Source organism: Pongo pygmaeus, chromosome 10 (genome assembly GCF_028885625.2).
Source record: "Pongo pygmaeus isolate AG05252 chromosome 10, NHGRI_mPonPyg2-v2.0_pri, whole genome shotgun sequence".
Classification (NCBI taxonomy): Eukaryota; Metazoa; Chordata; class Mammalia; order Primates; family Hominidae; genus Pongo; species Pongo pygmaeus.
The window spans coordinates 129,656,284-129,683,264 of NC_072383.2; the positions used below are offsets into that span (position 1 = coordinate 129,656,284).

A 26,981-nucleotide genomic window follows, 5' to 3' on the forward strand; every position below is an offset into this window, starting at 1 on the left:
CTGAGGTGGGCGTATCACGAGGTCAGGAGATCGAGACCATCCTGGCTAACATGGTGAAACCCCGTCTCTACCAAGAATACAAAAAATTAGCCTGGCGTGGTGGCGGGCGCCTGCAGTCCCAGCTACGCGGGAGGCTGAGGCAGGAGAAGGGTGTGAACCCGGGAGGCGGAGCTTGCAGTGAGCCGAGATCACGCTAGTGCACTCCAGCCTGGGCGACAGAGAGAGACTCCGTCTCAAAAAAAAAAAAAAAAAAAAAAGGCAACACTTCAATGTCCGTGAGGTGGCAAAGGGACAAAGTGTCCCCTTACAATAAAGGACGCTCAGCAGCAAAAGGGGACCGATTACCCATGCATGCTTCAAAGGGACAGCCTCGGTGATGCTGCGAGTGAAAGAAGCCAGATGCAGAAGACTCTCATACCTGACCCTACTTTCACGAAACGTCCCGAAAGACAAACCGATGGAGAGAAAGCATCGCCGGGGGGTGGCCTAGCGCCAGGATGGGAGCTGGGATTAACAGCAAATGGGCGTAACGGTAGTTTTGGGGTGATGGAAATGTTCCCAAAAAAGAGGGCTGTGATGGTTACACAACTCTATTAATTACTAAAATCATATAATTACACAGTTATGACGGATGAATGTATAGTAGATTATACCTCAGTAAAGCACTTTTTCAAACACGACGAAGGAATGGCAGACAATACTTCCCTCCAGGCCTGCTGCTGGCCTGCCAGAGAAAGAGGCCCTCCCTCCCCGCACTGGGCCCGCCCCCCACGCCCAGGGCAGTGCTCTACACTTGAGTGTTCCAGCGTCTGGGTCCTAATTCCTAGTGCGAGCACGGAAGGACACAGGGAATGTTGGGAGCTGCATGGACCATGTCTTGGTCCCATGGGACCTGGCCCTACTTGACCCAAGGCCACACCCGCTTGTAGACATTAACTTTTGGGGGGCGTTGAGTCCTAAGAGACCCAGCTGCCCACGCCACACAGGGGGAAAGGAAGCAGCTGGAGAGTCCGCTGCCCACACCACCCCGTGCTCCACGGCCTCACCCCCAGGCCGTCACAGAGCCCCAGTCTCCCGCCACTTCAGTGCAACCCTTGCTGTCTGCCCACTCCTCAGGACATGACGCTTAGGACCTTACCTTACTCTCCAGCTCAGAGCCTGGCTCCCATGGCCGGGCCAGATCTGCCCTGGCCGCTCCCCTCCGCCTGAGCCACGCCCCGGCTTCCTGCTCACCAGGCCTGCGTTAGTATCTGCAGCTGTGCTTCTCCGGGCCGCCGCAACACCAGCCTTCCCGCATTGCTCCAAGACAGTGGGCCTGGTGCATGCTCAGGAAATTCAACAATTCCAAAACATTGTCACTCTCCCTGCCTGACGACCAGCCTTGTACTCCACTCACAGGGCAACCTGCTTTAGCAAACTCAACGACACATTAAAAAGTACAATTTGCAAAGGAGAGCTATCACCTGGCTGGGTGTTCTGCGCCTAGAGACTGGGCCCCGGGAGAGCGCTCCACAGTGAACTTGCGAAGGATGGAATTTACATAAAGAAGGCACCGTCTTTAGTCCTGGAAAGGCACCCTGGGATTCTCCAACTCCGTCTGTCTTTTTCACAGGCAGAGAACAGAGGTCCCAGGAGGCAGGGCCTCCCCTGCACTCTCTGGAACCTCTCCCTGCCAAGAAGCCAGAGGCCGTGTTTTCTCAGGCTTAGGAATCTGCACTCTCTCGCTCAAAGGCTGCGAGTCAGAACAGGAGGGCCATGTGCTGCCTTGAATTTCTCTTACTGCTCAAATGGAAAACAATGAAACAGGGCTGTCCACATCACAGCCTGGCACCTGCCAGTCATTTAGAGCCTGGCACGCATTTCCATAGCTCCTCTGACGCCAGGAAAATCTCCGGAGGGCTCCTGCCTCTGGATGTCTAAATGTTCTTGCCTTAAACCCGGTGTTACCCTCCACCGCTCCCACACCGCACACATACGAATTTTAACAAAATCTTAAAACCAGAACTTAAAAGGTTACATGGTACCAGGTCCATTTGGTTCCATGTGAAACCAACTAGGAAAATCCGCATTAGGCTCTTCCTCAGCTGTGCCGAGGGCCTGGTTTCTATTCATTTGAAAAGCTGTGTGCGCCCCTGTATGGTCTGTTCTTTACTTTAGGGCTCGCTTTTCTTAATAGTGAGTGTTGTTATGGTAACTAAAATAAGGAGCCGGCCAGTGCTCCTAGGGAGGAAAACCTCGACGACTCCGCAGGTGCAGGCACTGGCCACAGACCCACGCCTGGGACACTCGCGTTTGTATTTAGCAGAGCACAGGAGTCAGGGATCGCGGGCAGGGGCGGGAGGAGGCGTCTGCGCACTGGCCACGGTGTGGGGGACCCAGCCCTACCCCTTCCCGGGGCTGAGTGGGACTCTCCACGAGGCCAGCAGTTTTTCCAGGTTTTTCTGCTCCTCTGGTGGATATGCAACCTTTCCAGTTTGAATTCCACCTTGGTTTAATCTACTTTTTAAACTCATGAAAGGATGTGAATGTAGATTTGCTGAAGACATTCATAAAAAGTCATTTAGGCAATAAATACTATAGGAGTACAGTGTCTTTAAAAAGTATAAATAAATTATTGAATGTACACGTCAAGACTGATTTGAAAGGAAATTCATTCTGGGAGAAATAGAGAAATAGATTAAAATTAACATCTAGGGCTCTGTCTCCATGAATTAGTTTTCTCCAGTTCTATCTTCTTTTTTTTTTCAATTGTGGTTTTCAAGTGTCATTTTCCAATATGATCAGAATTCAGTTGAGGAAGTAAAGAAATTCTACTTAATAAGAAAAACTCTGAATAAGGATTAAGTATAGAGGATAAATAACTCAGAACATAGTGGGGAGCGGGGAGATCCCCCCATTAACAAATGGAATGTGTCAAATTGACAAAAGAATTCAAACAGAGTGACTTTGAGATAGAGCCCAAATTCACTGAATTGATATCTGTTAGAAACAGCAGGAATTCCAGCAAGTCCCTTGCATGGTACTGACAACTGAGCCATGAACAACAGAAGCTTGTAATATAACACTAATAATCAAAAAATTACCAAATAGTTCAAAAATTACATCATTACACATAATAACAGCCACAAGAGCAATTTGCCTAGTAGAACAATTTATTAATGAATATGCAATAAAGTATCTCCTCAAAATCTTTCCAGAAATGACAAGGCAGGAAGTGAATACTTCTATGCTTCTCTGGAAATTTTTAATGTAAACATGAAATATTTGAAGAACCGATTAAAAAGTCACAAGTGAATCTGTAAATACATTTTTAGTCTGACTTCAAATCGGTACATGAGGCTTAGACACACACGTCATTGGACAAGTGACTTAAATATCTAAATACAAATCAAATAGTATTTTCATAACTTCAACTATAAAAACACAAATTTCAGTAGATACTGCAAATCTAAGAAGAATAACTTGAAAAATACCATAATAAGTGTTGTAAAAGGGGAGGACTCATATGACGGACCTTGAAGGAAAGGTGGGACATCACGGGAGGCAGGTCCCCCCCCCATGGACATGATTCCACAGAGGCGTGGAGTCCTGCTGCCACCAGCATGATCCTGAAATATTGAAAACCCTCAAGACAAGTGATACCTTCAACATAGCCACTAATCAGTGGGCACATCCCATGACAGGGTGTTTGACGACCAAAAGAAAAAAACAGTCAGAGGCAGAATTCGCCTAGTAACTGCCACACAGCGACCACCAGCGAGTGATTCAATGGACACGTCATGGATGAGGGAGATTCGGCATTGTGTTAAGTAAGGGACGCAGCTTCTGAGCCATTCAATATTCTCCACACCTGTTTGGAATCAGGCATCTCTACATTAGTTTCAAACCAAATGGTGTTAAAAGTCACATGCTTACACCACCACATACAGGAGTAACAAGAGTTAACGATATTTGAGGCATCCTTCATGCACTCTTTTAACATTCTGACTAGTGACTCTCTAAACAGATGTCTGCTCACCAGTTCATACATTTTACAAGTCTAAAAATAAGTCATATTCTTCTACTGAAAAAATGAGAAATAAAAAGGTTTAATTATCATGAATCCCTATACATTTTGGAAATTAACTTTTAAAGCTCAGCAAAACATTAGGTACTTAACAACATGTATGTGATCTGTACAATAGTTTAAATTTATAAGAATTACTCGATGTCTCAGGAATAATTTCCTCGAGTCCTGAGAGTACTGAACCTCAGTTTCATCACCGTCTTAAATTCAGACTTTATTCATGTGAACTGGGAAACTCGAATCTCCTATTTAGTGAAGAGACCACGGTCTTTACAGCGCAGTAACCATTCATTATCCCGGGGGAGGGAACAGGCGGAAATGGAGCTGAGGCCGAGGCTTTTCTGGAGGGCACCAGCACATTTCAACTCACAGAAGGCACTTGAGGGCTTTGAGGGGCTTTGCAACCAATGTTTTCTGTGACAATGGGAAACTTTGTAAACAACTGTACAAAGGTGGCTCCAACACCATGAAGCTTCCTATTTCACTCAAAAGGCCACATTCAGTATATAAAAATGGGGTAAATTAAGATGCTAATATATTAAACAATTTATAAACATTTAAAATTATAGATATCTTACAAAAACGTGATAAAAATTATTTCTTCAAACAGGCAATAAACACAACAGTATAAAAGGTCTCTTAATTAGCACATACTAGCTGGGAGAGGGAGGGAAAGGAAGCCTTAGACCTGAGATCTAAAAGCTTCAGAACGGCCTGCCCGGTGGCTCACGCCTGTAATCCCAGCACTTTGGGAGGCTGAGGTGGGTGGATCATGAGGTCAGGAGTTTGAGACCAGCCTGGTCAGCATGGTAAAACCCCGTCTCTACTAAAAAAAAAAAAACACAAAAAATTAGCTGGGTGTGTTAGCACATGCCTGTAATCCCAGCTACTCGGGAGGCTGAGGCAGGAGAATTGCTTGAACCTGGAGGCTGAGGTTGCAGTGAGCCGAGATCACATCACTGCACTCCAGCCTGGATGACAAAGTGAGACTCCCGTCTCAAATAAAAAAATAAAAAATAAAAAAAAAAAGCTTCATAACATAAAGCATTCCTTCCTAATTAAACTTCATGCACATTTGTAACACTGAAATATTTTTAATATTAAAATGTTCAATATTTTCTTATTTCAAGGCCAGTGAGAGAAGTCTCACACTGCTCACATTCTGTAGTGTGTCATTCAGGGTCACGCATCACACCCACTGTGCTTAAGGCGCTTTCACTGAACAAGACGTTCGGTTGTGCTTCTTCCATGAACTCATACATTAAAAGGTCAGCACTCGATGCCGGGTTACAGCGTCTGAGATTCATTCACGAAATGACAGGATGCTGATTTGGTTGCAGATGTGGTCTGAGTCTCAAGGATAAATGGCTCTTGGGATATGGTTGCTATGACAATGTTGTTGCTAGGATAATTCCAAGGATCACAAGCAAAACAATTACACAAATAATAATGAACATCATTTTCTGCAAGATAAAGAAAAATATTAATTTGCAATGTATCAAAGAAATCAACAATGTCATTTGCTAACTAAATCCTTCTGGGATTTGGGATAGTTTAAAAAATACATCCATTATCAAGAAAGGACTCCTCCATGTCATAGAAAAGAATGTGATCTCGGCTCACTGCAACCTCTGCCTCCCGGGTTCAAGTGATTCTCCTGCCTCAGCCTCCTGAGTAGCTGGGACTACAGGAACCCGCCACCACGCCCAGCTAATTTTTGTATTTTTAGTACAGACTGGGTTTCAGCATGTTGGCCAGGATAGTCTCAATCTCTTGACTTCGTGATCCACCCGCCTCAGCCTCCCAAAGTGCCGGGATTACAGGCGTGAGCCACCACGCCCGGCCGACACTTTATTTTAATCATAATAAAACTCCAGGATTGCTTTTAATTGGATGAATTACACATATTTTTAAAACTTTAAACGAATTTCTTGTTGGCTGAAAAATCCTATTTTTTCTTTCTTTTCTGAAAGGAGGTGTCACTCTGTCGCCCAGGCTGGAGAGCAGTGGTGCAGACATGGCTCACTGCAAACACATCCTCCTGGACTCAAGCAGTCCTCCCACCTCAGTGTCCCAAGGAGCTTGGATGACAGGCATGCACCACCCTGCCCGGCTAATTAAAAAATATGTTTTTAAGAGATGGGGTCTTGCTATGTTGCCCAGACTAGTCTCGAACTCTTGGGCTCAAGCGATCTTCCTGCCTTGGCCTCCTGAAATGCTGGGATTACAGGCACGAGCCACTGCACCTGGCCTTATCCATTTTTTACATTTAAATATGACAAACGTGTAAGAAATCAACAAGACATTCATTCATTCTTCCACCGCACTGATGGTCTGGAAGCCGGGCGCGACACAGCATTTCACTGTTTAAAAATTAACAAGAATCCTCACACAAGGAAAGCGAGGCCGTCTTTGGCTTAATAATGGCGTCTCCTCCAGGAAGCTTGTCTGAGGGAAGGGAAGGAAGACACGGCAGGAGGCACCGCGCTGTAGGGCTTTGAGTTCTCTTTCTCAACAGCAGAGATCCATCATTTTAATTACAGTTCCAAATGTACGAGTGCTTTTACCTAAGAAATCCTGTTTGCTGAGCCTGGACAGCTCCAAGACTGCCGGCTCAGTCAGTTACGCAAGGTTATCAAGAGGCACATGGCAGGCCCCGGTGAGCCTCCCAGTGACTCCTCAGGACCGGGGAGAGCTGCCTGCAGGAGGCCCCTCCCTCAAACTCTGGTTCCGTGTTAACATCACGCACATTTCCTGCAAAGCCCCAGCCACTCTCTCATCCTCTACATGCGCTCCTAAGCCCCTCTCTCAGCACCTTCCTAGAGAAACCTCTTCTTCCTTTTCTCTGTGATGCCTTCCTTCCCTCCAGAGGGAGGCGCGCGCCCTCCTGCTCAGCAAGTGAGTGTGCTGGCAGCTGGGCCACCTGTAGTCAGCTCCACGCATCGTGCTCTCATCTCCTGCTGCTCTTGCACTGCCTGCCACGTGTCTGGGTGCTCGACGTGTGTGCGCTTTCCTGCCACATCTGGCTTTCAGGATGACTGTCAACTACATGGAGTCTAGGGTTACAGGACTCAGGAGTCATCTAATCTGGTGACAGCGAGAGTGGAGAGGGCACACCCTGGGGAGTCCAGCTCCAGGTCTGGGCCAGGGCCCTCTCACCGAATACCTGTAAGACTCCACCTGTCTCCTTAAAGCAGCGCATCCCACCCATGCTCCGGGGTGACGGGCCTGTACCTGGCACACCCTGCAGGGAGGGGCAGCACCCAGCCCCAGGAAGGCCAATTGCTAAAGGATGAAAGCCTATGTTAATATTTTAAAGGTGAAATTAAGGACATTCATCACTGCCTTCCTATGCAAAGATAACTGCTGGTTTCACTTTGGTCTGCTTTTTATCAATGAGGATCCTTCTATGTTCATTCTTATTTACAGACACTAGGGTGAGATGGCCAGCCAGGCCCAGGGCCCAGGACTTCAAGCCCACTCCCCAGGGCTCACACTGAGAGGAGCCTTCTTTTAGTCAACCTTAATGCCAAGTAGTGCCCATGAAAAGTAGCGCATTTCACTGTGTCCACGCTACAAATTGTAATTTTATCTGTAGTGTAACCACATTAAACTAACCGTATTATAGCTACTAGGAAAAAACTCAGAAAGTACATGTTAGAATCATGAAAATATTGAAAAATACTACTATAACAATGAAGAAAAATCACGTACAATATTTTCAGCAAAGCTAAGAAAAAAATAGAACATCTTGCCTAATAAACATCCTACACAAACATCCTGCCTAATAAAAACAGACTGTAAGAGAGTTCTGACTGCCAAATAATGGAATGTTAACACATGCAGCATCCCAGAGCTCCTTATGGAGTAATTTCAGGTGTAATTGTGTGGCTTTTGCATAAATGTCAGAAGACTAACTTGAAAACTTGTCATCTGGTAACTGTGCATGGTGAGCGTAACAGATGCTCACATTAAGATATCAATCTCTTGTTTTGAGATGGTCTCGCTCTGTCACCCAGGCCGGAGTGCCGTGGTGCGATCTAGGCTCACTCTAGCCTCAACCTCCCCAGGCTGAGGTGATCCTCCTGCCTCGGCCTCCAGAGTAGCTGGGACTACAGGTGCGTGTGCCACCATGCCCAATTAGTTTTTGGATTTTTTTTTTTCTGTAGAGACAGGGTGTTGCCATGTTGAAGGAATAAATCTTAAAGATTACAAAGCAATAGTGAGACTTAACCATGCTCATGATTCCTTTCTGCTGTATGTTAACTTTTTAAAAAGCCTTGGGTGACTATCAAGTCTGCAGTCACTTCCATAACCCAAGAATAAATTCATCGGGGATGACTTGCCACACTCTAGACACCTGGGAACAGTTCACAACTGTCTAATACAAGAATTATGCCAAACAAACATTTACAGAGAAATCACTGCTGTGTCCACCTGTGACACACCGACAGCATTCCCACTTCAAGGCCAGTGCAAGGATGGCTCCCAATGCGTGAGAAAACCAGGGGACAAAGCCCGCTGAAGTTTAGGAAAGGTGACACTCACACCGTGAGCAAAAGCAATGATTCTTTAAATAAACTGATACCTTTTATATTCAGAATTCTTCAAGAATTAACAGGCATGCTAACTAAATATAATACGTAATTTTCCTTTTAATATTAAAGGAAATATTTTTAAATAAAATAGATGCTGCTTATATAAAGGTCGAAGGATTTTCCTTTCAGTCAATGTTTTTCTCAGTGTTAATCCATGCCCTCGATTCCATAGTAAAATGATGTGTTAGTGTATTTTATAAAGTACCTTTCAGTGTTGCAATTACTCTAAAAGCTAAAAAACTCAGGAGACAAAACATTACAACTGAGAATTAATCTTCACTGATATTTCTATGACATTTAATGAAGAATCCACTACATGTAAAGAGCTAATGGTCTCCTTAGATCAAAAACAAAAGATTCAGGCTGAGTACAGTGGCTCATGTCTATCTATAATCCCAGCACTTTGGGAGGCTGAGGGCCAGGAATTCGAGACCAGCCTGGGCAATACAGAGAGTTCTCATCTCTACTAAAAATAATTTTTTTTAAATTAGCCGAGTGTGGTGGTGCATGTCTGTAGTCCCAGCTACTCGGGAGGCTGAGGTAGGAGGATAGTTTGAGCCCAGGAGGTCAAGACTGCAGTGAGTCATGATCACGCCACTGCATTCCAGCCTGGGTGACACAGCAAGACCCTGTCTCAAAAAAACTTTTAAAAACAGGATAAGAAGGTAGCCTTGGTTTAAAAATGAGTTACCACCCAGCCTATGCTTGTTCTCAGTAAACATAGTGGCTGGGCACTAGAATCAGCACACAGGCAGATGTATCACTAGATGGCATTATCTGTACTGCGTGGCTGGCAAGCTTTTATTAGTTTTATGTCTATTACAATTAAGCAAACACTATTATTGGTTAATTGCAAAAGTTAATAAGTAAATTAGTTGATGAGTTACTTACTCCACCCTGGCAGAGAGGCATGCACACTGACGTTATCCACACCATCATTTGCCAACTGACAAGCCAATAATTAGAGCGATTACGGCAACCAGAACCACTGACACAGCGATAATTATCCACTTTTTCTGTCAAAGAAAAGCAAGCTGATTATATCATGCACGGTTAATTTCATATTGCCACATTAAAAGACATCCTTCATTTAAAATAAAACGACCTGGCTGGGTGTGGTGACTCATGCCTGTAATCCCAGCACTTTGGGAGTCCGAGGCGGATGGATCACCTGAGGTCAGGAGTTTGAGACCAGCCTGGCCAACATGGCGAAACCCTGTCTCTATTAAAAATACAAAAACCATCCGGGCGTGGGTCTGTAATCCCAGCTACTCAGGAGGCTGCGGCAGGAGAATCACTTGAACCCAGGAGGCGGAGGTTGCAGAGAGCCAGGATCGTGTCACTGCACTCCAGCCTGGGCAACAGAGCAAGACTCCATCTCAAAAAAATAAAATAAAATAAAATAAAGCAAAACAACCCATCAGAACTCACTTTAGAAGCTAAGTTACAGGACACTGCTTAATACTGTTGGGCGACTTCTTGAGAGAGTGACTTAATAAGGTCAGACTACTTGGCTTTAAGCTGCTATGTAACTGTTATTTCAGGTTTCATCCATGGGGACAGCACGACCATGTCATTTTGCCACATTTCTGATGACTGAGACATGCAGTTAGTTTTCCGCACGTACAGAGGTATGGGCCTGCTAGCTCAGTGACGGAGAGCCCCGCTGCCTTGTCACGAAGCCCCTACACGCTGAGTACTCGAGCCTTTCGCTCCTTCTTTTATGTTCTTGGCAGTTACTTCTTCACTGCTCCTGACATAGCACACAGAAAAAAAAACCCTTCTACAAACATTGCCTGGCCTCCCTCTGAGGGCCACATGGCTCCCCGAGAATAAATGCAGGACACTAGGAGTGGGGACGACCCACACCTGAGCCAGGGGCAGCAGCAAAGCATTTGAGCGGCAAGGAGACAGGGAGACAAGCCAGGAGGGTTCCATTAGTAGGCATCTAATCAAAAGGACAGTGTCATTTCTGAAACAGGCATCACGTCTCTGAAGAGTTTATATGCCAGGTACCGCATAGACCCCAATCACCTCACAGAGCCAGGCTTGCTCATCCACAGAGGAAAATGAAAACGTATCACACCCACCACCTTCCTCCTTTGTAAAACCAATGAACTTTCACTATCGTTTTCACCAGACTGACGTGTTCAGGTCATGGAGAAAAGGAACAGGACTGCCTGTTTTTAATGAAAGCTGACTTAGGCCTGGAACTAAGTTAAGCACTTTATACAGGTATCTCTTCACCTCAATTTACATTAGGGGCCAATTTTTTTAAAGCAATAAATGAAATAACGTGACAAACCATGTCTGGCATTTCAGAGATGACGAGCATACTTAGACATACCCAGGAAAAGCGGAGGGTGTGCCCTGGCGGCTGAGCCTGCAGCCCCGGGGTGTGAGTGAGGGTGTGCCCTGGCGGCTGAGCCTGCAGCCCGGGGGTGTGAGTGAGGGTGTGCCCTGGCGGCTGAGCCTGCAGCCCGGGGGTGTGAGTGAGGGTGTGCCCTGGCGGCTGAGCCTGCAGCCCGGGGGTGTGAGTGAGGGTGTGCCCTGGCGGCTGAGCCTGCAGCCTGGGGGTGCGTCTCAGGGCCATCACCTGGAGGTGCATCCACACACACCGTCTCACTCCATTTTTTCCTAACATGGTGAAAATCAGCATCTCTGTGTATTAGCACAAGGAGGTGACAATGTGGAAAACCCATAATCTCTCCAGTGTCAGAGGCACTATCATAAAATGCCTAAGTTAGGAGAGTAAGTTTTAAATTTTTGCCCCGTAACAAAAAAATCACACAGGGTTCCCTGAACCCTTTTTAATGCAAAGTCTGTGCATCTTGGGTGAAAGGGGCTCCCTTCTTTTGAGGATCCCTTTAAGTGGGTGCTACCTAAGACTGCAGGTCCACGGTCTCAAATAATTCTCCTCTTTCCTCCAAACCAAGAATTCACAAATAACCTAAATTAAAAATAAATGTTCATTGCATCAAATGTGTAGCCAACAATTTGGTGCCGGACACCGTGACTCACTCCCAAAGTATCTGTAATCCCAGCACTTTGGAAGGCCGAGATGGACAGATCACTTGAGGTCAGGAGTTCAAGACCAGCCTGGCCAACATGATGAAACCCTATCTCTACTGAAAATACAAAATTAGCCTGGCGTGGTGGCGGGTGCCTGTAATCCCTGCTACTCAGGAGGCTGAGGCAGGAGAATCACTTGAACCCAGGAGGCTGAGGTTGCAGTGAGCCGAGATCACTCCATTGCACTCTACTAGCCTGGGCAACAACAGCGAAACTCCAATTCAAAAAAAAAAAAAAAAAAAAAGTGCTGGGATTATAGGCGTGCCACCACACCCAGCCCTAGGGTTTCAATTACTTAGAACACAAAAGGGTTTATACTACAAATAATTCACCTAATAAACCTTTTAAACTTTTAGCAAAAAGAATTATTTCCATTTTAAAACAAAACATTTATTTAATTAATTATTTCTTGGAATACCTTTTAGGCAGGCTTACATCCATGTATTACAACTTGAAACCAAATGAAGAGAAAAATGCAGCTTAATTCTTCGAAGCCAAACTCACCCTTCTCGCCTTGCTCTGATATTTGATAGCTTTCTTTGTTTCTTCTTTAGCGTGTTCTACATAGTCTGTAGCATTCATAACGTTTCTTTCTATGTTGTTGATCATTTCACCCTTAAAACAAAAAGTTTCAAACTTAGAAGACATTTTCAAATTGCTTAATTATGTATCTTTAAGACAACCATAGAACAAAGTTTTTATATAAACACGATGTGCATGTAATGGATACTGAGGGTTTTTTTCACATTTACAGAAAGATAAAAGATGAGGCCATTATACATGTGCCAGTGCAAAGCAATCAAAACTCAATTGATATTTTAAAAAGAACAAAAAGGAATGGACCACCATGTTGATAATTCAAGGCATCTCAAGTCAATTCTGAGACACCTTTAACACGCAGACACTTTCGACAGATGGGCAGGGTGAAGGGAGGCAGCCAGCTTTTGGTTGAACTAGTATTTTACCATTATGCACAGACAGACAATGTACAAAGAATGACATCCTTTCCACAAAGTAGAAAATTGTAACTACTTCTTTAAATCAGTAAACTGAGCATAGCTCACATCTGACACTCAGTTGACTACATTAATGAGCAAAATGTAAATGGAGGTGAATTCAGCAAAGTGTGAGGGAGGAAACGTATTACCTGGTTTTCTGTCCACAGACACAACCTGCAGCAGTGAATCGTAAAGCATTGAAGAATGACGGAGAGTTAACTCACTCAGTCACAAACTTCAACTTACTAGTAATCTCTGACTATGCATACATTTGCATTAGATGAGTCAATATAATGCAATACCAACAGACTTCTAAAAGGAAACAGTGAAACAAAGCCAGGGATACAGCCATTTTTCTAACAGAGCTTAATGCAATGCATTTGGTATAGAGCAATTACAATTGAAGTCTAAGGTACTACAAAAGCTTTAGTAATTACAGAAATCATCTATCGTTCTTTCTGTCCAGCTGGTTTCCTTTGGAATGCTTCCTGGAAATAAGTAACCAATGGTAATCAGACTCCCCACACTCCACTTATCATATAATGAACGGTAACGGGGCCCCCAAAATAAAAAAGGAGTAAGATCGTCCCATCCCTGCCCTCTGTGTAAGCTGTTGGTTTCCTCTAGCAAATGCTTATAAATACAAACATTAGCCGGGCGTGGTGGTGCACACCTGTGGTCCCAGCTACTCGGGAGGCTGAGGTAGGAGAATTGCTTGAGCCCAGGAGGCAGAGGTCGCAGTGAGCCAAGATTGTACCACTGCACTCCAACCTGGGCAACAGAGCAAGACCCTGTCTCAAAAAAAAAAAAAAAAAAAAATAGGCGTGGTGCCTGAGTTTTTCACACACATTCTCATGATTAAGTTCCTCAAAATGAACAGTGTTTCTTAACAAGGTTGCTGAAGCAGGCGGAACAATCCTGTGTGTGGATGGATTCCTATCCTTACACAATCCAGGCAGTCTCAGAAAATAAGCCCATCAGATGTAAACCTCCTTACGGGATGACTTCAGCCAAAACAGATCCGAAACCAGGCTCAAGACGAGTGAGGAAACCCTTTACTTAGGATGGTTCGACATAAATGCTTCCGCTTCACCTGGTGGTCAGCTGAATCCTAACCAGCAACAGAGTCTTATTTCCATGGTGTTTGAAAAATAACGAGAGGACCTTATTCAAAGACAAAGAGCGAGTGTGAACATACCCATGCACATCACAGAGCATGTGATCTGTGATCCATCCCGTACTTTACATGGAGTTCAATATATACATACATACGTACATATATATATATATATTTATTTATCTTTTTTGGAGACAGGGTCTCACTCTGTCACCCAGGCTGGACTGTAGTGGCGTGACCATAGCTCACCACAGCCTTGAACTCATGGGCATAAACAATCCTCCTGCCTCAGCCTCCCAGAGGAGTTTTCTATTTTTTAAGAATTGCATTAACTCTTCAGTTCACTCAGAAGGGCCTTTCCACACCTGCTCTCACTCCCTGTCTGTGTTACTGGGCAGATGGGAAACCCCGTGTAAGTGACATAAGCTTGTATCTGTGTCATAGATTGTATCCCCACTTAGGGTTGATTCTTTCAGACATTTCTCCTAGTTATTAACTGTAATATATGCTCCTTATAGAAAATCTGAAAATAAATACTTTTAGAGAAGATTAAAATTCCCATAGTCTCACTGCCATTACACTGTTTGATATACGCCTTTCCTTCTGTGAATACTGTTTTATGGAGCCGAGCTCGTGCCACATGTTTGTGTTTATGTACTCATACATATGTACGGGCATACATAGAAGATCTTTCTATCTCCCTTTTCTCTTAATTCTAGCACAAACATCTGCATATTTCAGTAAGAATTCTCCATGAATAAAGTTTAGGTTGCCTATGGTTGCCTAAAAGGCTGACCTATGAACACTCCATAATTTAATCAACTGAGCCAGTCCCTTTCTGTTAACAGTTCACCTGTTAAAGCTGCTTCCAGCATTTCAGCATCACATATAACACTGCAATTAACTTGAATTTGGTGGATCCAAAATAACAGCTTTCATAGATACACCCACTAGATAGAGTAGGATGCAGTAAGATTTTACACATGACTGACATCTCTCTTGGAGAATGCAAGAGTCTGTAACTACCTGAGTCTCCACAAACATAGCCATGTCCATGAACATCTCATGCAACTCTCGGATGCTGGTCTCCAGCTTCATGATGTCCTTGTGACGTGACTCGATTTCATTGAGAGCTTGTCTAGTAATTTGTGAATCTGATATAATCTTGGAAAAATGAAAATAAAAGATAGTATTAATAAACTTATGATGGGTTTGGAAGTTAAAGGGTTTTTAAAAAGCTCTGTCTACAGAAGAGGACATGGAGCCACAGGGCTGCGCCCCTACTCACATCGGAAGTGAAGATGGATGGCTTCCCACTCTCCAGCATCTCTTCTAGCTCGTCGTCTGTGGTGGTTCTCCCAGCTGAAAGACCCGCAACCAGAGCCCCACTCAGAATGCGGCACAATTTAAAAACAAAGCCATTTGCAACCATAAGTTAGCAACTACAATCGTAGTTGTTAGCATTTTTCAGTAATTTTTTTAACCTTTTCTTAAGAAGATATTGACAATGAGAAGTGAACCTAAGATTGAGGAGCAGGAAGAACTGAAAATACTCCGAGAAACTTTATAACTGTTATAAACAATAAAATTTCATTTTAATACTAGTGAGAAACAACTGCAGAAAGGAGGTCGGTAAACAATGTCTCAGCACACTGGTTTCCCTAAGAGTTTAACTCCGCCTCATGTAAAAGGGGGTTGAGCTGAATGTAGCATGTATTAAATGGGGGTCAATAAAGTCCACGTAATGAGAGTCAGATGCCTGAACACTTTCCATGTTTCGGAAGTTAATGCTTTCCTTTTGAGTTAAATGCATAATGACTTCTAAGAAACACGTACACGGGTTTTTGGAAACCTAATTGTTAATTACTGTTTTTCATAGTTTGTGCCACAGAAGACAAAAGTAAATGAATAAATGTCATAATTCAAATGTCATCTAATAAGCAGCATTATTCATAATTGCCAAAAAGTGGAAACAACGCAAACGTCCATCCCCCAATGCCTGACGGAGCAAACTGCGGTCTAGCTGCACACTGACATACGACTCAGCCCCAACGCCTGACAGAGCGAACTGCGGTCTAGCTGCACACTCACGTACAATTCAGCCACAAAAAAAAAGGACACTTTTGGTTTTTGTTGTTTTGTTTTTTGAGACAGGGTCTCACTCTGTCGCCCAGGCTGGAGTGCAGGGGCAACATCGCAGCTCACTGCAACCTCTTCCTTCCAGGTTCAAGCAATTCTCATGCCTCAGAGCCCTGAGTGGCGGGGACTACACGTGTGCGCCACCACGCCCGGCTAATTTTTGTATTTTTTGGTACAGGCGGGGTTTCACCATTTTGGCCAGGCTGGTCTCGAACTCCTGACCTCAAGTGATCTGCCCGCCTCAGCCTCCCAAAGTGCTGGGATTGCAGGTGTGTACCACCGTACCCAGCCCTTTTTATTTTTTTAATAGAGATAGGGTCTCACTGTCACCCAGACTGGAGTGTAGTGGTGCAATCTCAGCTCACTGCCGCTTTGACCTCCTAGGCTCAAGCAATCCTCCTGCCCCAGCCTCCCAAGTGACTGAGATTATAGGCACACACCCATGCCTGGTTTATTTTTAAATTTTTTTTACAGAGACGGGGTCTTGCTATGTTGTCAAGCTGGTCTTGAACTCCTGGCCTCAAGCGATCCTCTCACCTTGGTTTCCCAACCAACATGCTGGGATGAGTACACATGTGAGCCACCACGCCCTGCCTACCCCACGGTGAGACCTTGGAAAAACTGTTACAGGAAAGAAGCCAGTCACACAACACACAGTGTCTAATTCCATTTATACGAAACATCCAACATGGGAAAATGTACAGGGCTAAAAAGTAGAATGCAGCTGCCTTGGGCTAGGAGAAGAGGAAATGGGGAATGACTGGTGGTGGGGCTGAAGTTTCTTTTTGGGTTGATAAAAGTGTTTTAAATTGATTGTGTGTGGAAATACACCAAAAACCACTGAATTAATTGTATGCTCCAAATATCATTCACATATTAAGAGATTTACTTCTCAATAAAGTTGTTGAGATGTCATTTAATGAAAAAGTTTTAAAGTTAGTAAATTGCAAAATTTGTTTACTTACACTGTTTTTTGGGAGGTAATTCTCAATCATTTAAAAATCTATTTAAGGGCACACATGGTGGTTTACGTGTATAATCCCAGTGCTTTGGGAAACCAAGGTGGAAGCATTGCTTGAGGCTAGGAGTTTGGGACTAGCCTGGGCAGCATAGCAAGACCCCATCTCTACAAAAAATAAAATAAAACTTAAAAATCGATTCAAAATAGCTCAATAAGGAGATTCTCTGAGTTTTGCTTTGCTTTTTTAAAAACATGAAAATTGTTTTAAATAATGTAAAATATAATCATCAAAACTAGAAATTTCAGCTTGGGCAACACAATGAAAACCTCATCTCTACAAAAAATAAAATTAGCCAGGTATGGTGACGTGCTTCTGTGGTCCCAGCTACTCGAGAGGCTGAGGTGGGAGGATCCCTTGGGTCCAGGAGTTCAAGGCCACAATAAGTGGTTATGACAACATTGCATTCCAGCCTGGGTGACAGCATGAGAACTCTCTCTCCAAAAAAAAAAAAAAAAAAAACTAAAAAAAACCTAAAACTTACAGTTCATGTCTCATGTTCACAAAGCTCAAAGCTCTTCCCACTGGCTAACTGCTAAGTCTGAGAAACAGCCTGGGGTTATGGCATGTGAAATGCAGTGTACATTCGTAATTCCTTATCCAGAATGCTGAAATCCAAAACATTATGAAAACTGGGTTTTCCTTAAGCTTGATGTCGAAATTCAATGAGTGGCAAAATCTGACCTAAACTGAGTCATGGCTATTTATAATCTTAACTCATCCCCCTTACTGTGAATATTCACACTTCTCTGGAGAGCTTATGTGAATGTGCCTGATTACAGGGTGCAGTCCTAGACCCCACCTGGGATTACATAATACACCTCTTATACATTGTACTATCTTCCTAAAATCTGAAAAATTCTGAACTCTGAAACACATACAGCCCCAACCATTCCAGAGAAAGCACTGTGGACCTACGTAACATGCCCTGGTCCAAGAAGAAACTCACTTGCCATTTGAAGAAATAAAGCATACAGCACAGGAAAAGATGTCCTGTGATACAAGGTAAGAAACCCGCCTGATGACAGGGCTGACGGAAGGAAGAAAGAAAGGGGACAAAATGGTTTTAGGTGCAAGGATTTGGAGAAGACCACCGCATGAAGACAGCCCGCTGTGTGGCCAGAGTGACGCCATCCTGAAGCAAAACCGCTGTGATGACCAATGTTTGACTGTGCACGCCAAGCTGTTCTGCAACAAGGTCTGAAGACGATGCCTCCGGCACAGGCAACTTCTCATCAAGATGCTCATCCAACCTGACCAGTGGTCGCAAGTCTTGTCAAGCAAGTCAGAAGACAGGGCCGGCTGCACACGTTCTACCCTGAAAGCCTGCCGTATAAAGAACGCTTTTTGAGGGCAGGCGGCTGTGGGCTCCACCGTCTCTGTCTCTCGGGGCTTCTGTTCGTACGTCCTTAACCAATGTTTCCTTCTGAGAAACTGGATTTGTTAGCCTCTTTCTTTGGCCTCTCAGCTCGCTCAGCCTTTGGGGGTGAGTTTGCATAGACCTGCTCACTTCGGAATAGCCACATGGGGGTTTAGAATTTAACAGACTTAAAGGAATTACTAAAAAAACTCCCAACATGTACATGACACTTCATTGCTTCTAAGACACTTTCACAAACAGTACTGCATTCGATAGAGTATGATTGCAAGAGAAGAAACTGGAAATGAATTCTGTGGGCTGAGATAGAATAATGTGGGAAAGAGAGAAGAGACTTAGGCGATCTGATCACGCCACCGGATTCACATGGGGAGTGAAGACAGGACAGACCTGCAGGAGAGATGGTGTGGGGCCTTCAACCCCAGGCTGGGGAACTCTGTGCTAGACTCACCACAGAGTCCCAGAGCATAAACCCTCACAGTGCAACCGGCTGCCTGTAATAATGACTTTCACTTTAAAAAGTACTAACAGATCCCTGAAGTCAAAGTGGTTTGTAAAAACTTTTTCATAGAAAAGCAGTCTAGTCGATATCATGATTGAGCATTTCTGCCAGGATGGAACAACAGGGACCGTATTTTCCCTGCCACTTGAAATAACAATAACAAACCCACCAAAATCTACAAAACAATGATTTCCAAGACACTGAGCATCAGGCCACACACTGATTCCCAACAGATGGAAACAAGCCAGGTGAGCCTGCTGCTGCCCTCAGACAGAACTCTCGTGTCAGCCACAGAGCAGACAGGGCCCAGGTGGAGCCCAGGGGAGGTCCTAAGGCAAAGGCACAGAGCTCAGGGGAGACCAAGGCAACTGGATTTGCAAGATGGAGTACGAGAGATGAGAGAAATGCAGAGAGCGAGCTGCACAGACCCCGCATGCTCACTGGAGTGCTGACCGGCGTGCCACAGGGAACACGCTGCCAGGCAGACCAGGGTGCCATGAGGTTCACGGCCATCAGAAGGGTCTTGCCTCAGGAGTGAGGAACAACAGGCCCTCAAATAAAGCTGCTCTGCTCCCTCTAAATGCAAGATCCCAAAGGTTAAACCATGCTCATGTGATTTAACTACATTCTAAAACAAAGCCCAAGGAGATTTACAAAAGTACTCAAAATACAGAAATACTCAGCACCCAACAAAGTAACATTCACAGTGTCTGGCACACACTCGAAACTTACCAGGCTCGCAAAGAAGCGGGAAAACACAAGCCACACAAAGGAAGGAAATCAACCAACCAGAGCAGACAGGACGCTGGAGTTGGCAGACAAAGACGTGACAAGTTACTACAAGTGCGTCCCAGGTGTACGGTGGGGAGCAACACAGGAGACATGTAAAACACCCAGCAGAACTAGCAACAGAAACCACAGCGGCTCAGATGAAACATACACCAGAGGAGGTTAAAGGCAGATCAGACCAGACAAGGAAGAGAAACTGACCAAAACCAAACACACTGGAAAAGAGTATCTAAAACATGAGGAACCTCGCTGAGCTGTGGGACAAGGTCAAGCGGCCTGGCGGGCGTATGACAACATTCTCTGAGGGGGATGTGCGGCGTCAGGAGCCGGGATGGGCCTGAGGCTTCATCTGACCTGTGAGCTGACACTCTGGCCTGCCAGGGCTCCGTGGAGGCCGGCAGAAGGTCCAAGGCCCCAGGTCAGGGACAAAGGGATTTCCTACTCACAGCACAGCAGGCAACCTGAGGCTCATAAGCAGCTGTCCACAGCCCCCAATCTCATGAGGAGAGGCAGAGTAGCTGCGGTGGGATGTCCTCGCAGTGGGTTTGTGTCACAGCTGAAGGACCCGAGCTTGGGAACCCCAATCTTTCACAATGGGGAGTCTGCAAACCTGACCAACCTTTATCCCTGAAACAGACCCATCTGTCCCCAAAGAAGGCGCCATCTCCACTGCCACAGCCGACTGTCCCCACAGACACCCCTGAAAAGAGTCTGGGGCAATAGGGCCACTGCCTCTGCTCACAGACAAGGAGAGATGTGAAGAGCCATGAAGATGCCCCCGAACCAGGGCAGGACGGGATTGAGAACACAGAAACACTCAAAGAGGAAATGACTGAGCACTCACCCAATCTCCCTGAAACTCTAAAAGCAACGGCAATAAGCAAGGTAAACCCCACCGCTTAGGACTTCCTGAAGACAGGAAGAACAGGTTTGCCTGACTCACGGCACAGGAAGCTACGAGTGGTCTTTGGGTTTTACAGTATTGGTGAAAATAGACATGGATTTCCTTTTCTGAAGTTAAAGTCATTTGAAGTGAGACCTTAAGGGAGAAAAACATGATTTTAACAAAGGCGGAGTCTCCATTACTCACTTATCTCCAGCTGGCGCTGGATGCGGCCCTTGCTCCGCTCCCGAAACAGAGTCTGTGCCTCGTTGTACTCCGCCATGGCTTCCACAAACTTCCGAGACAGCACCGAATGCTAACAACACAGGAAAACTACATTCGTATCTGAGGGCCATGCCTTCTACTGAAAGTGACATGCAAGACATGCATTATGGAAACTCAAACTACACGTTATTCTGCTCCTGCAAATGGAAAATGACAATGGCAAAGTCCCCATGGCAGCATCTGTGCTAAGAACTTTGCGTGCATGATCTTACCTAATTTTCACAAGAGCCCTACTATGCCAGTCACATCCCTACTTAAAGAAAACCATGACTTCAAGGTCATTAGCCCAAGGTCACAGGTTTTTCTGATAAACACGGATCAGCACTGGGACCCAGGCAGGTGGACCCCAGAGCCCGTGTGCTTCATCACCTTGTGCCCATGAGGGGACCCAGGCAGATGGACCCCAGAGCCCGCATGCTTCATCATCTTGTGCCCATGAGGAGATCCAGGCAGGTGGACCCCAGAGCCCATGTGCTTCATCACCTTGTGCCCATGAGGGGACCCAGGCAGATGGACCCCAGAGCCCGCGTGCTTCATCGCCTTGTGCCCATGAGGGGACCCAGGCAAGCGGACCCCAGAGCTCGTGTGCTTCATTGCCTCGTGCCCTCGAGGCCTCAGGGCTCTGTCTTCCTCTGGGCGGTACCACAAACCACTAAAACGTGGCGGCCTTACCACAAACACTAAAATCATTTGGATAACTCCATACCCTTCGGAATAGAACTCTGTTGATGGACTGAATAGATTTTTCTTCACAATAAAGGGATGTTCTATAAATACTGTGAAAGGAAAATAAAATCACAGGACCTCACATTTACTACCCCAAAGGGACAGTTAAGCTTGGGAACTGAGTCACGCAAAACACTGCCCTCCCTCCTCTTCCCAAACAGATGGCTGCAGTGACAGAAGGCCGCACATCTCCCCAGCAGCCTCCCGCACAAAGTGCTCACGAGGAAATTCCTCGTAGGTCCCAGAATCTTTCAGAATCCATATCCCCCCCACCAAAAACTAACTCTAAAACAGAGTTCTGCAGAATCTCACCCTGACAATGTACATTAGCCGCTTATCTTCACAGGTACAGGACAAAGACAAGACTAGAAGTCACCCTCAGCCCACCCTGAGAAATGCATGTATAGCTCCTCCCTCAACATAGGCTCACACTGGCCCAGGTAAGAGGCGAATCTGGGCATCGGAGGAGTGCAGAATCGACCCCACTCCTCTCTTCCCACATGTGAAATGTGAACGCAGTGAGCACTGAGCAAAGCCTCACAACAGCGTGGCCACCTCGCCGCCTACCCCCGCTTTTTCTCTTTTTTTCCCCTTTCCTCCTTCCTCTCCTGCCTGCTCTTTCCCCTTTAAATACTGAAGTCCTCAAAACCCTCTTCAGGAAAGGCACAAACCACAGATCCTACTCTAATTTGTAGTTCTTCTTTCCAAGTGTGTCCTCAACTTTGGCAAAATAAACCTGTCTCGGATACTTTTGTTTTACAATACTATATTATTTTTGTGCAGAAATACCATGAGGATAAGCATGACAGTAAAGATGAAATTATTCAGAGTCTACAAGAAGAAAGTAAAAACACTTATTCTGCGACATTACTTCAATCTAAACGAGGCTGATAGCAAACCAAACCTGGGTTCTTCGTATCCGAAGATCCACTGAAGTCCGGTTCCCACTCTCATCCTGATCAAAACTTTGTTCAATAGCTAGGAACAAATAGGAAATAATTACCTTCCAAATTTAAAAATGAAAATGTTCTAAGCCTGACTTCAAATTCCTTTTATTTCTTATCTTTGAAGTATCTTTATAAAACTAAAGCTAATGAACAAGTGATCTTTTAAAACAATCTACTAAAAAGACAATCTCTCAATAGGAAATTATTTTTTGAGACAAGGTCTGGCTCTATCACCCAGGCTGCAGTGCAGGGGCACAATCTCGGCTCACTACAACCTCCGCCTCCCGGGCTCAAGCAGTCCTCCCACCTCAGCCTCCCGAGTAGCTGGGATTACAGGCGTGTGCCACCACATCCAGCTAATTTTTGTATTTTTTGTACAGACGGGATTTTGCCATGTTGCCCAGGCTGGTCTCGAACTCATGAGCTCAAGTGATCTGCCTGCCTTGGCATCCCAAAGTGCTGGCATTACAGGTGTGAGCCACTGCACTCAACCCCATCAAGAGGAAACATGTATATGTAGATACACACAGATATATATATACACACATATATATGCACACATATATACACAGATACACACATATATACACACATATATACAAATATGTATTTACTCATACAAAAAAATGGAAACATAACCAACAAATTTTAAAACTGGGTACCACTAAAGGGAAAGGAGAAACAAGGGGACAACGAAGAAAGAAGCTAGACTCTGAATATGTTTTATATATTTGATTTCAGAATGACATAAATACTTCACAAAACTTAATGCAAAATTAAATTAAAAAAAAATTAATCCCTAAACTTCAAAGGAAAAATAAAACAAACCTAACAGTAAGTCAAGTTAATGATATAAACACATAGAGGAGCCGGGTGCAGTGGCTCACGCCTGTAATCCTAGCACTTTGGGAGGCTAAGGCAGGCGGATCACTTGAGGCCAGGGGTTCGACACCAGCGTGGCCAACATGGTGAAACCCTGTCTCTACTACAAATACAAAAATTAGCTGGGCGTGGTGGCGGGTGCCTGTAATCCCAGCTACTCGGGAGGCTGAGGCAGGAGAATTGCTTGAACTCAGGAGGCGGAGGTTGCAGTGAGCCGAGATAGCGCCATTGCACTCCAGCCTAGGGGATAAGAGCGAAACTCTGTCTCAAAAAAATAAATAAACACACAGAGGAAAAACTATTCAAAGTAACTTTAAATCCCAGTAATTTGTAGCTGGACACAGTGGCGTGTGCCTGTAGTCACAAGTGCTGGGGGGGATCACTTGAGCCTAGGAGTTCGAGGCTGTAGTGTGCTATGATCACACTGGTGAACAGTCACTGCACTCCAGCCTGGCCAGCACAGCAAGACCCCAGGTCAAACAACAACAACAACAACAAAAAGTAATTTGATTATATAGCCCAGTGGGATATACCTACAGACAAAAAGAATGACAAAAAAAATTAAAAATAAACCTTTAAGTAATCATACTCTTGACAGTAGATGCTGGCATAATTGAGTCTGTTGTGTGTGTACTATGAATAACAAGTGCATAATTATGTGTCAGTGAGAACCAGAATTTGGGGCATAGTTGAAAGGAGATAAAGACGTAATATTGCCCGTATTAAGTAAAAATCCTTTCAAAAAAATTTTTTTTAGTCCTTCCTTTATTCTTAATTTAATTTGGATTCTCAGTAACAAATCATGATTCATTTTATCTGTTAAAAAAAAAATCTTGGCCCGGTCCACTGAAAAAGCCTAGGAAAGAATGGTCAGGTCATCGTCCTGTATAGCAATACATTCCCCAGCATGCTGACCTTGGTGTCTAGATAACATTCTTTAGACACAGGAGCAGGGCTCCCTGGGGAAATGGCTGATGCCAGGCCCAGGGCAGGAAAGGGGTGAAATGAGCATGGGGACTTTTGTCACAGCAAAAAGTGGAAAGGCTGTCACAGACAATGAAGGGCCTACCAAAAGGACTCAAGAGTCTACCCTACTAGCCAAAGAGACCATCTGAGCATTAAGGATAATACAGCAATGAAAACATCAGATGTGTTTAAATCCACGTGTTCACGATGATGGACGAGAAGCAGCAACAGAGACTCTCCCTGGTCATCTCTGGAGGACTCCAGGGAACCAACCGACCTATGAAAATTATACCAGAGAGACAGAGAGTCCAACGCTGATCCTCTCTGTCCCCCATGATCTGTGACCCAGAATGTGCTTTGGCTCCCTTGGTTGGAGAAGCCAGGTCATTCGTCCTACAGAACCTGCCACACTGCACATTTTGCTGATTTCACCCTGCAACATGTTCAGTAGGCTCTGCTGTCCTCTGTATTTACTGTGGGCTCATAGTTAAATTCTCCAAACTACCCAATTCAAGAGTTGAAGGGGAAAGGTTTCTTTTTAAATAACTATTCCAGCAACTAAACAAAGAAGGAATAATAAAATCAGGATATTCATGCTTATAATCCCAGCACTTTGGGAGGCTTAGACGGGCAGATCATTTGAGGTCAGGAGTTCGAGACCAGCCTGGCCAACATGGCGAAACCCCATCTCTACTAAAAATACAAAAATTAGCCAGGCGTGGTGGCGGGCGCCTGTTATCCCAGCTACTCAGGAGGCTGAGGCAGGAGAGTCGCTTGAGTCCGGGAGGTGGAGGTTGCAGTGAGCCGTGATTGTGCCACTGCACTTCAACCTGGGTGACAGAGTGAGACTCTGTCTCAAAAAAAAAAAAAAAAAAAAAAATCAGGATATTACTGCTTGCAACTCCTAATGAATTATGGATCTTGGAAATAATCATCCATTTTTGACAATATCACAGAATAGAAAAGAATGTTATATCTTATTTAAAATTTTACTGAACTTACTTAGAGCCAAGAAAAAATGTTAATGTCACCATTAACATCTTTTTTTTTTTTTTTTTTGAGACGGAGTTTTGCTCTTTTGCCCAGGCTGGAGCGCAGTGGCATGATCTCGGCTCACTGCAAGCTCCGCCTCCCGGGTTTACGCCATTCTTCTGCCTCAGCCTCCCGAGTAGCTGGGACTACAGGCACCCGCCACTGCGCCCGGCTAATTTTTTGTATTTTTAGTAGAGACAGGGTTTCACCGTGTTAGCCAGGATGAGTGTCGATCTCCTGACCTCGTGATCCACCCGCCTTGGCCTCCCAAAGTGCTGGGATTACAGGCGTGAGCCACTGTGCCCGGCCACCATTAACATCTTAACGTAACCATGAGGACATAAAATCTGTAATCAGATGCTGCATCTTTACATTTTAAAAACCCACAAAAAATACCTGAATCAGATAAAGCTTGGAGAATTTAACTACCAACCTACAGCAAATTCAGAGGACAGCAGAGCCTATTAAATGTGCTGCAGAGGTAAAATCAGCAAAATCAGCAGCATGGCAGATTCTGTAGGACAAATGACCTGGTTTCACCAACCAAAGGAAAAAGTGCCAGAGAGAAAAATCATGAAGGGAGAATCTCATTTTTAAAAGCCAGGGTTTGGTCCTTATTTGGGACTCAATTCAAGCAAACTGTTTAAAAAAAAAAAAATCGTAAGACCACTGGGGAAATTCTGCCTGGATATTTTGTACTATTAAGTAATTATAATGAATTTGGGTCTAGATATAATTGTGGTTGTGCTTTTGGGGAAGCTTCTGTTTTTGAAATACACACTGATGAAATCTCAGATGCCTGGGATGGGCTTCAGAATAGTCTGGGAGCAGTTGGGGGTGAGAGCTCATGGAGAACTGTGGAGCTGGGGGGTCGGCTTGTGGTCGCCTCTCTCTGCTTCTGCACACATCTGAAACCTGCCGTAATAAAAGTATTTTATCATCTGCACAGAGATTGTTTTTTATCTTGATGCCGTTCTGCAAAAATCAAATACAATGTGTTTTCTACCAACTTGAGAAAAAGCAACCTCTGTTTAAGTGCCATGTAAAAGCTATAAGCCTCCCAAAAAACTACTGCTGCTAAAGCGGAATGCCAAACATCATCAAATAAATTCTACTGAAAGTTTGAAAGAAATGAGCAATTAAAGAGTCCATTCAAGAAGAGCTTGGCAATTCACCTTCCCAAACATCCTCAACTTAGCCTGAAATGTCATAAAAAATGTAACAGCATAACAGTTTATAAGCAAACACATAATCTTTTTGAATATGAATTAGTTACATACAAATTATTTTAAAGCAGTCACTATTTTAATTTTTAAAAATGTAAAAGAACAAAAACCAATAAAGAATAAAATGACAAATACCCATACTCCCAACATCAATAATTAAACATAAAACTTCAAACTTACCCTTTAACTTGGCTCGAATTTTATTCGCAGTTTTCTTGATTTCTTTGTTCAGATCTTCAAGCTCTTCTTTTATTTCTGTAAAAATTTAAAATAAAAAAATACAGCATCTGAGCTATAATATCCGACATAAATGATATCCAATAAATTTAAGTGAAACAGTATCCTTAGTAAATATT

The 26,981-nt window shown here is 44.5% G+C and overlaps 1 protein-coding gene across 12 annotated transcripts in view; it reads right to left on the minus strand.

Moving 5' to 3' along the window:
• Window positions 1-3,134: 3,134 nt before the first annotated feature.
• Window positions 3,135-26,981, minus strand: part of STX2 (syntaxin 2) — a 50,129-nt gene continuing 26,282 nt past the window's right edge. For 3 of the 12 annotated variants that reach the window (XM_063646823.1, XM_063646815.1, XM_063646820.1), the window contains 8 exons: window positions 26,806-26,880; window positions 22,477-22,550; window positions 20,769-20,877; window positions 15,140-15,213; window positions 14,878-15,015; window positions 12,241-12,351; window positions 9,556-9,680; window positions 3,135-5,468 (listed from right to left, as the gene is read on the minus strand). In XM_063646823.1, the coding sequence (XP_063502893.1) occupies window positions 9,600-9,680; window positions 12,241-12,351; window positions 14,878-15,015; window positions 15,140-15,213; window positions 20,769-20,844 (480 nt within the window). In that variant the 5' untranslated portion in view covers window positions 20,845-20,877; window positions 22,477-22,550; window positions 26,806-26,880 and the 3' untranslated portion in view covers window positions 3,135-5,468; window positions 9,556-9,599. Of the gene's footprint in view, window positions 5,530-9,555; window positions 9,681-12,240; window positions 12,352-14,877; window positions 15,016-15,139; window positions 15,214-20,768; window positions 20,878-22,476; window positions 22,551-24,644; window positions 25,098-25,932; window positions 26,315-26,805; window positions 26,881-26,981 lie in introns of those variants that run through there. The other 9 variants (XM_063646817.1, XM_063646821.1, XM_063646822.1 and 6 more) reach the window with 7 other exon arrangements.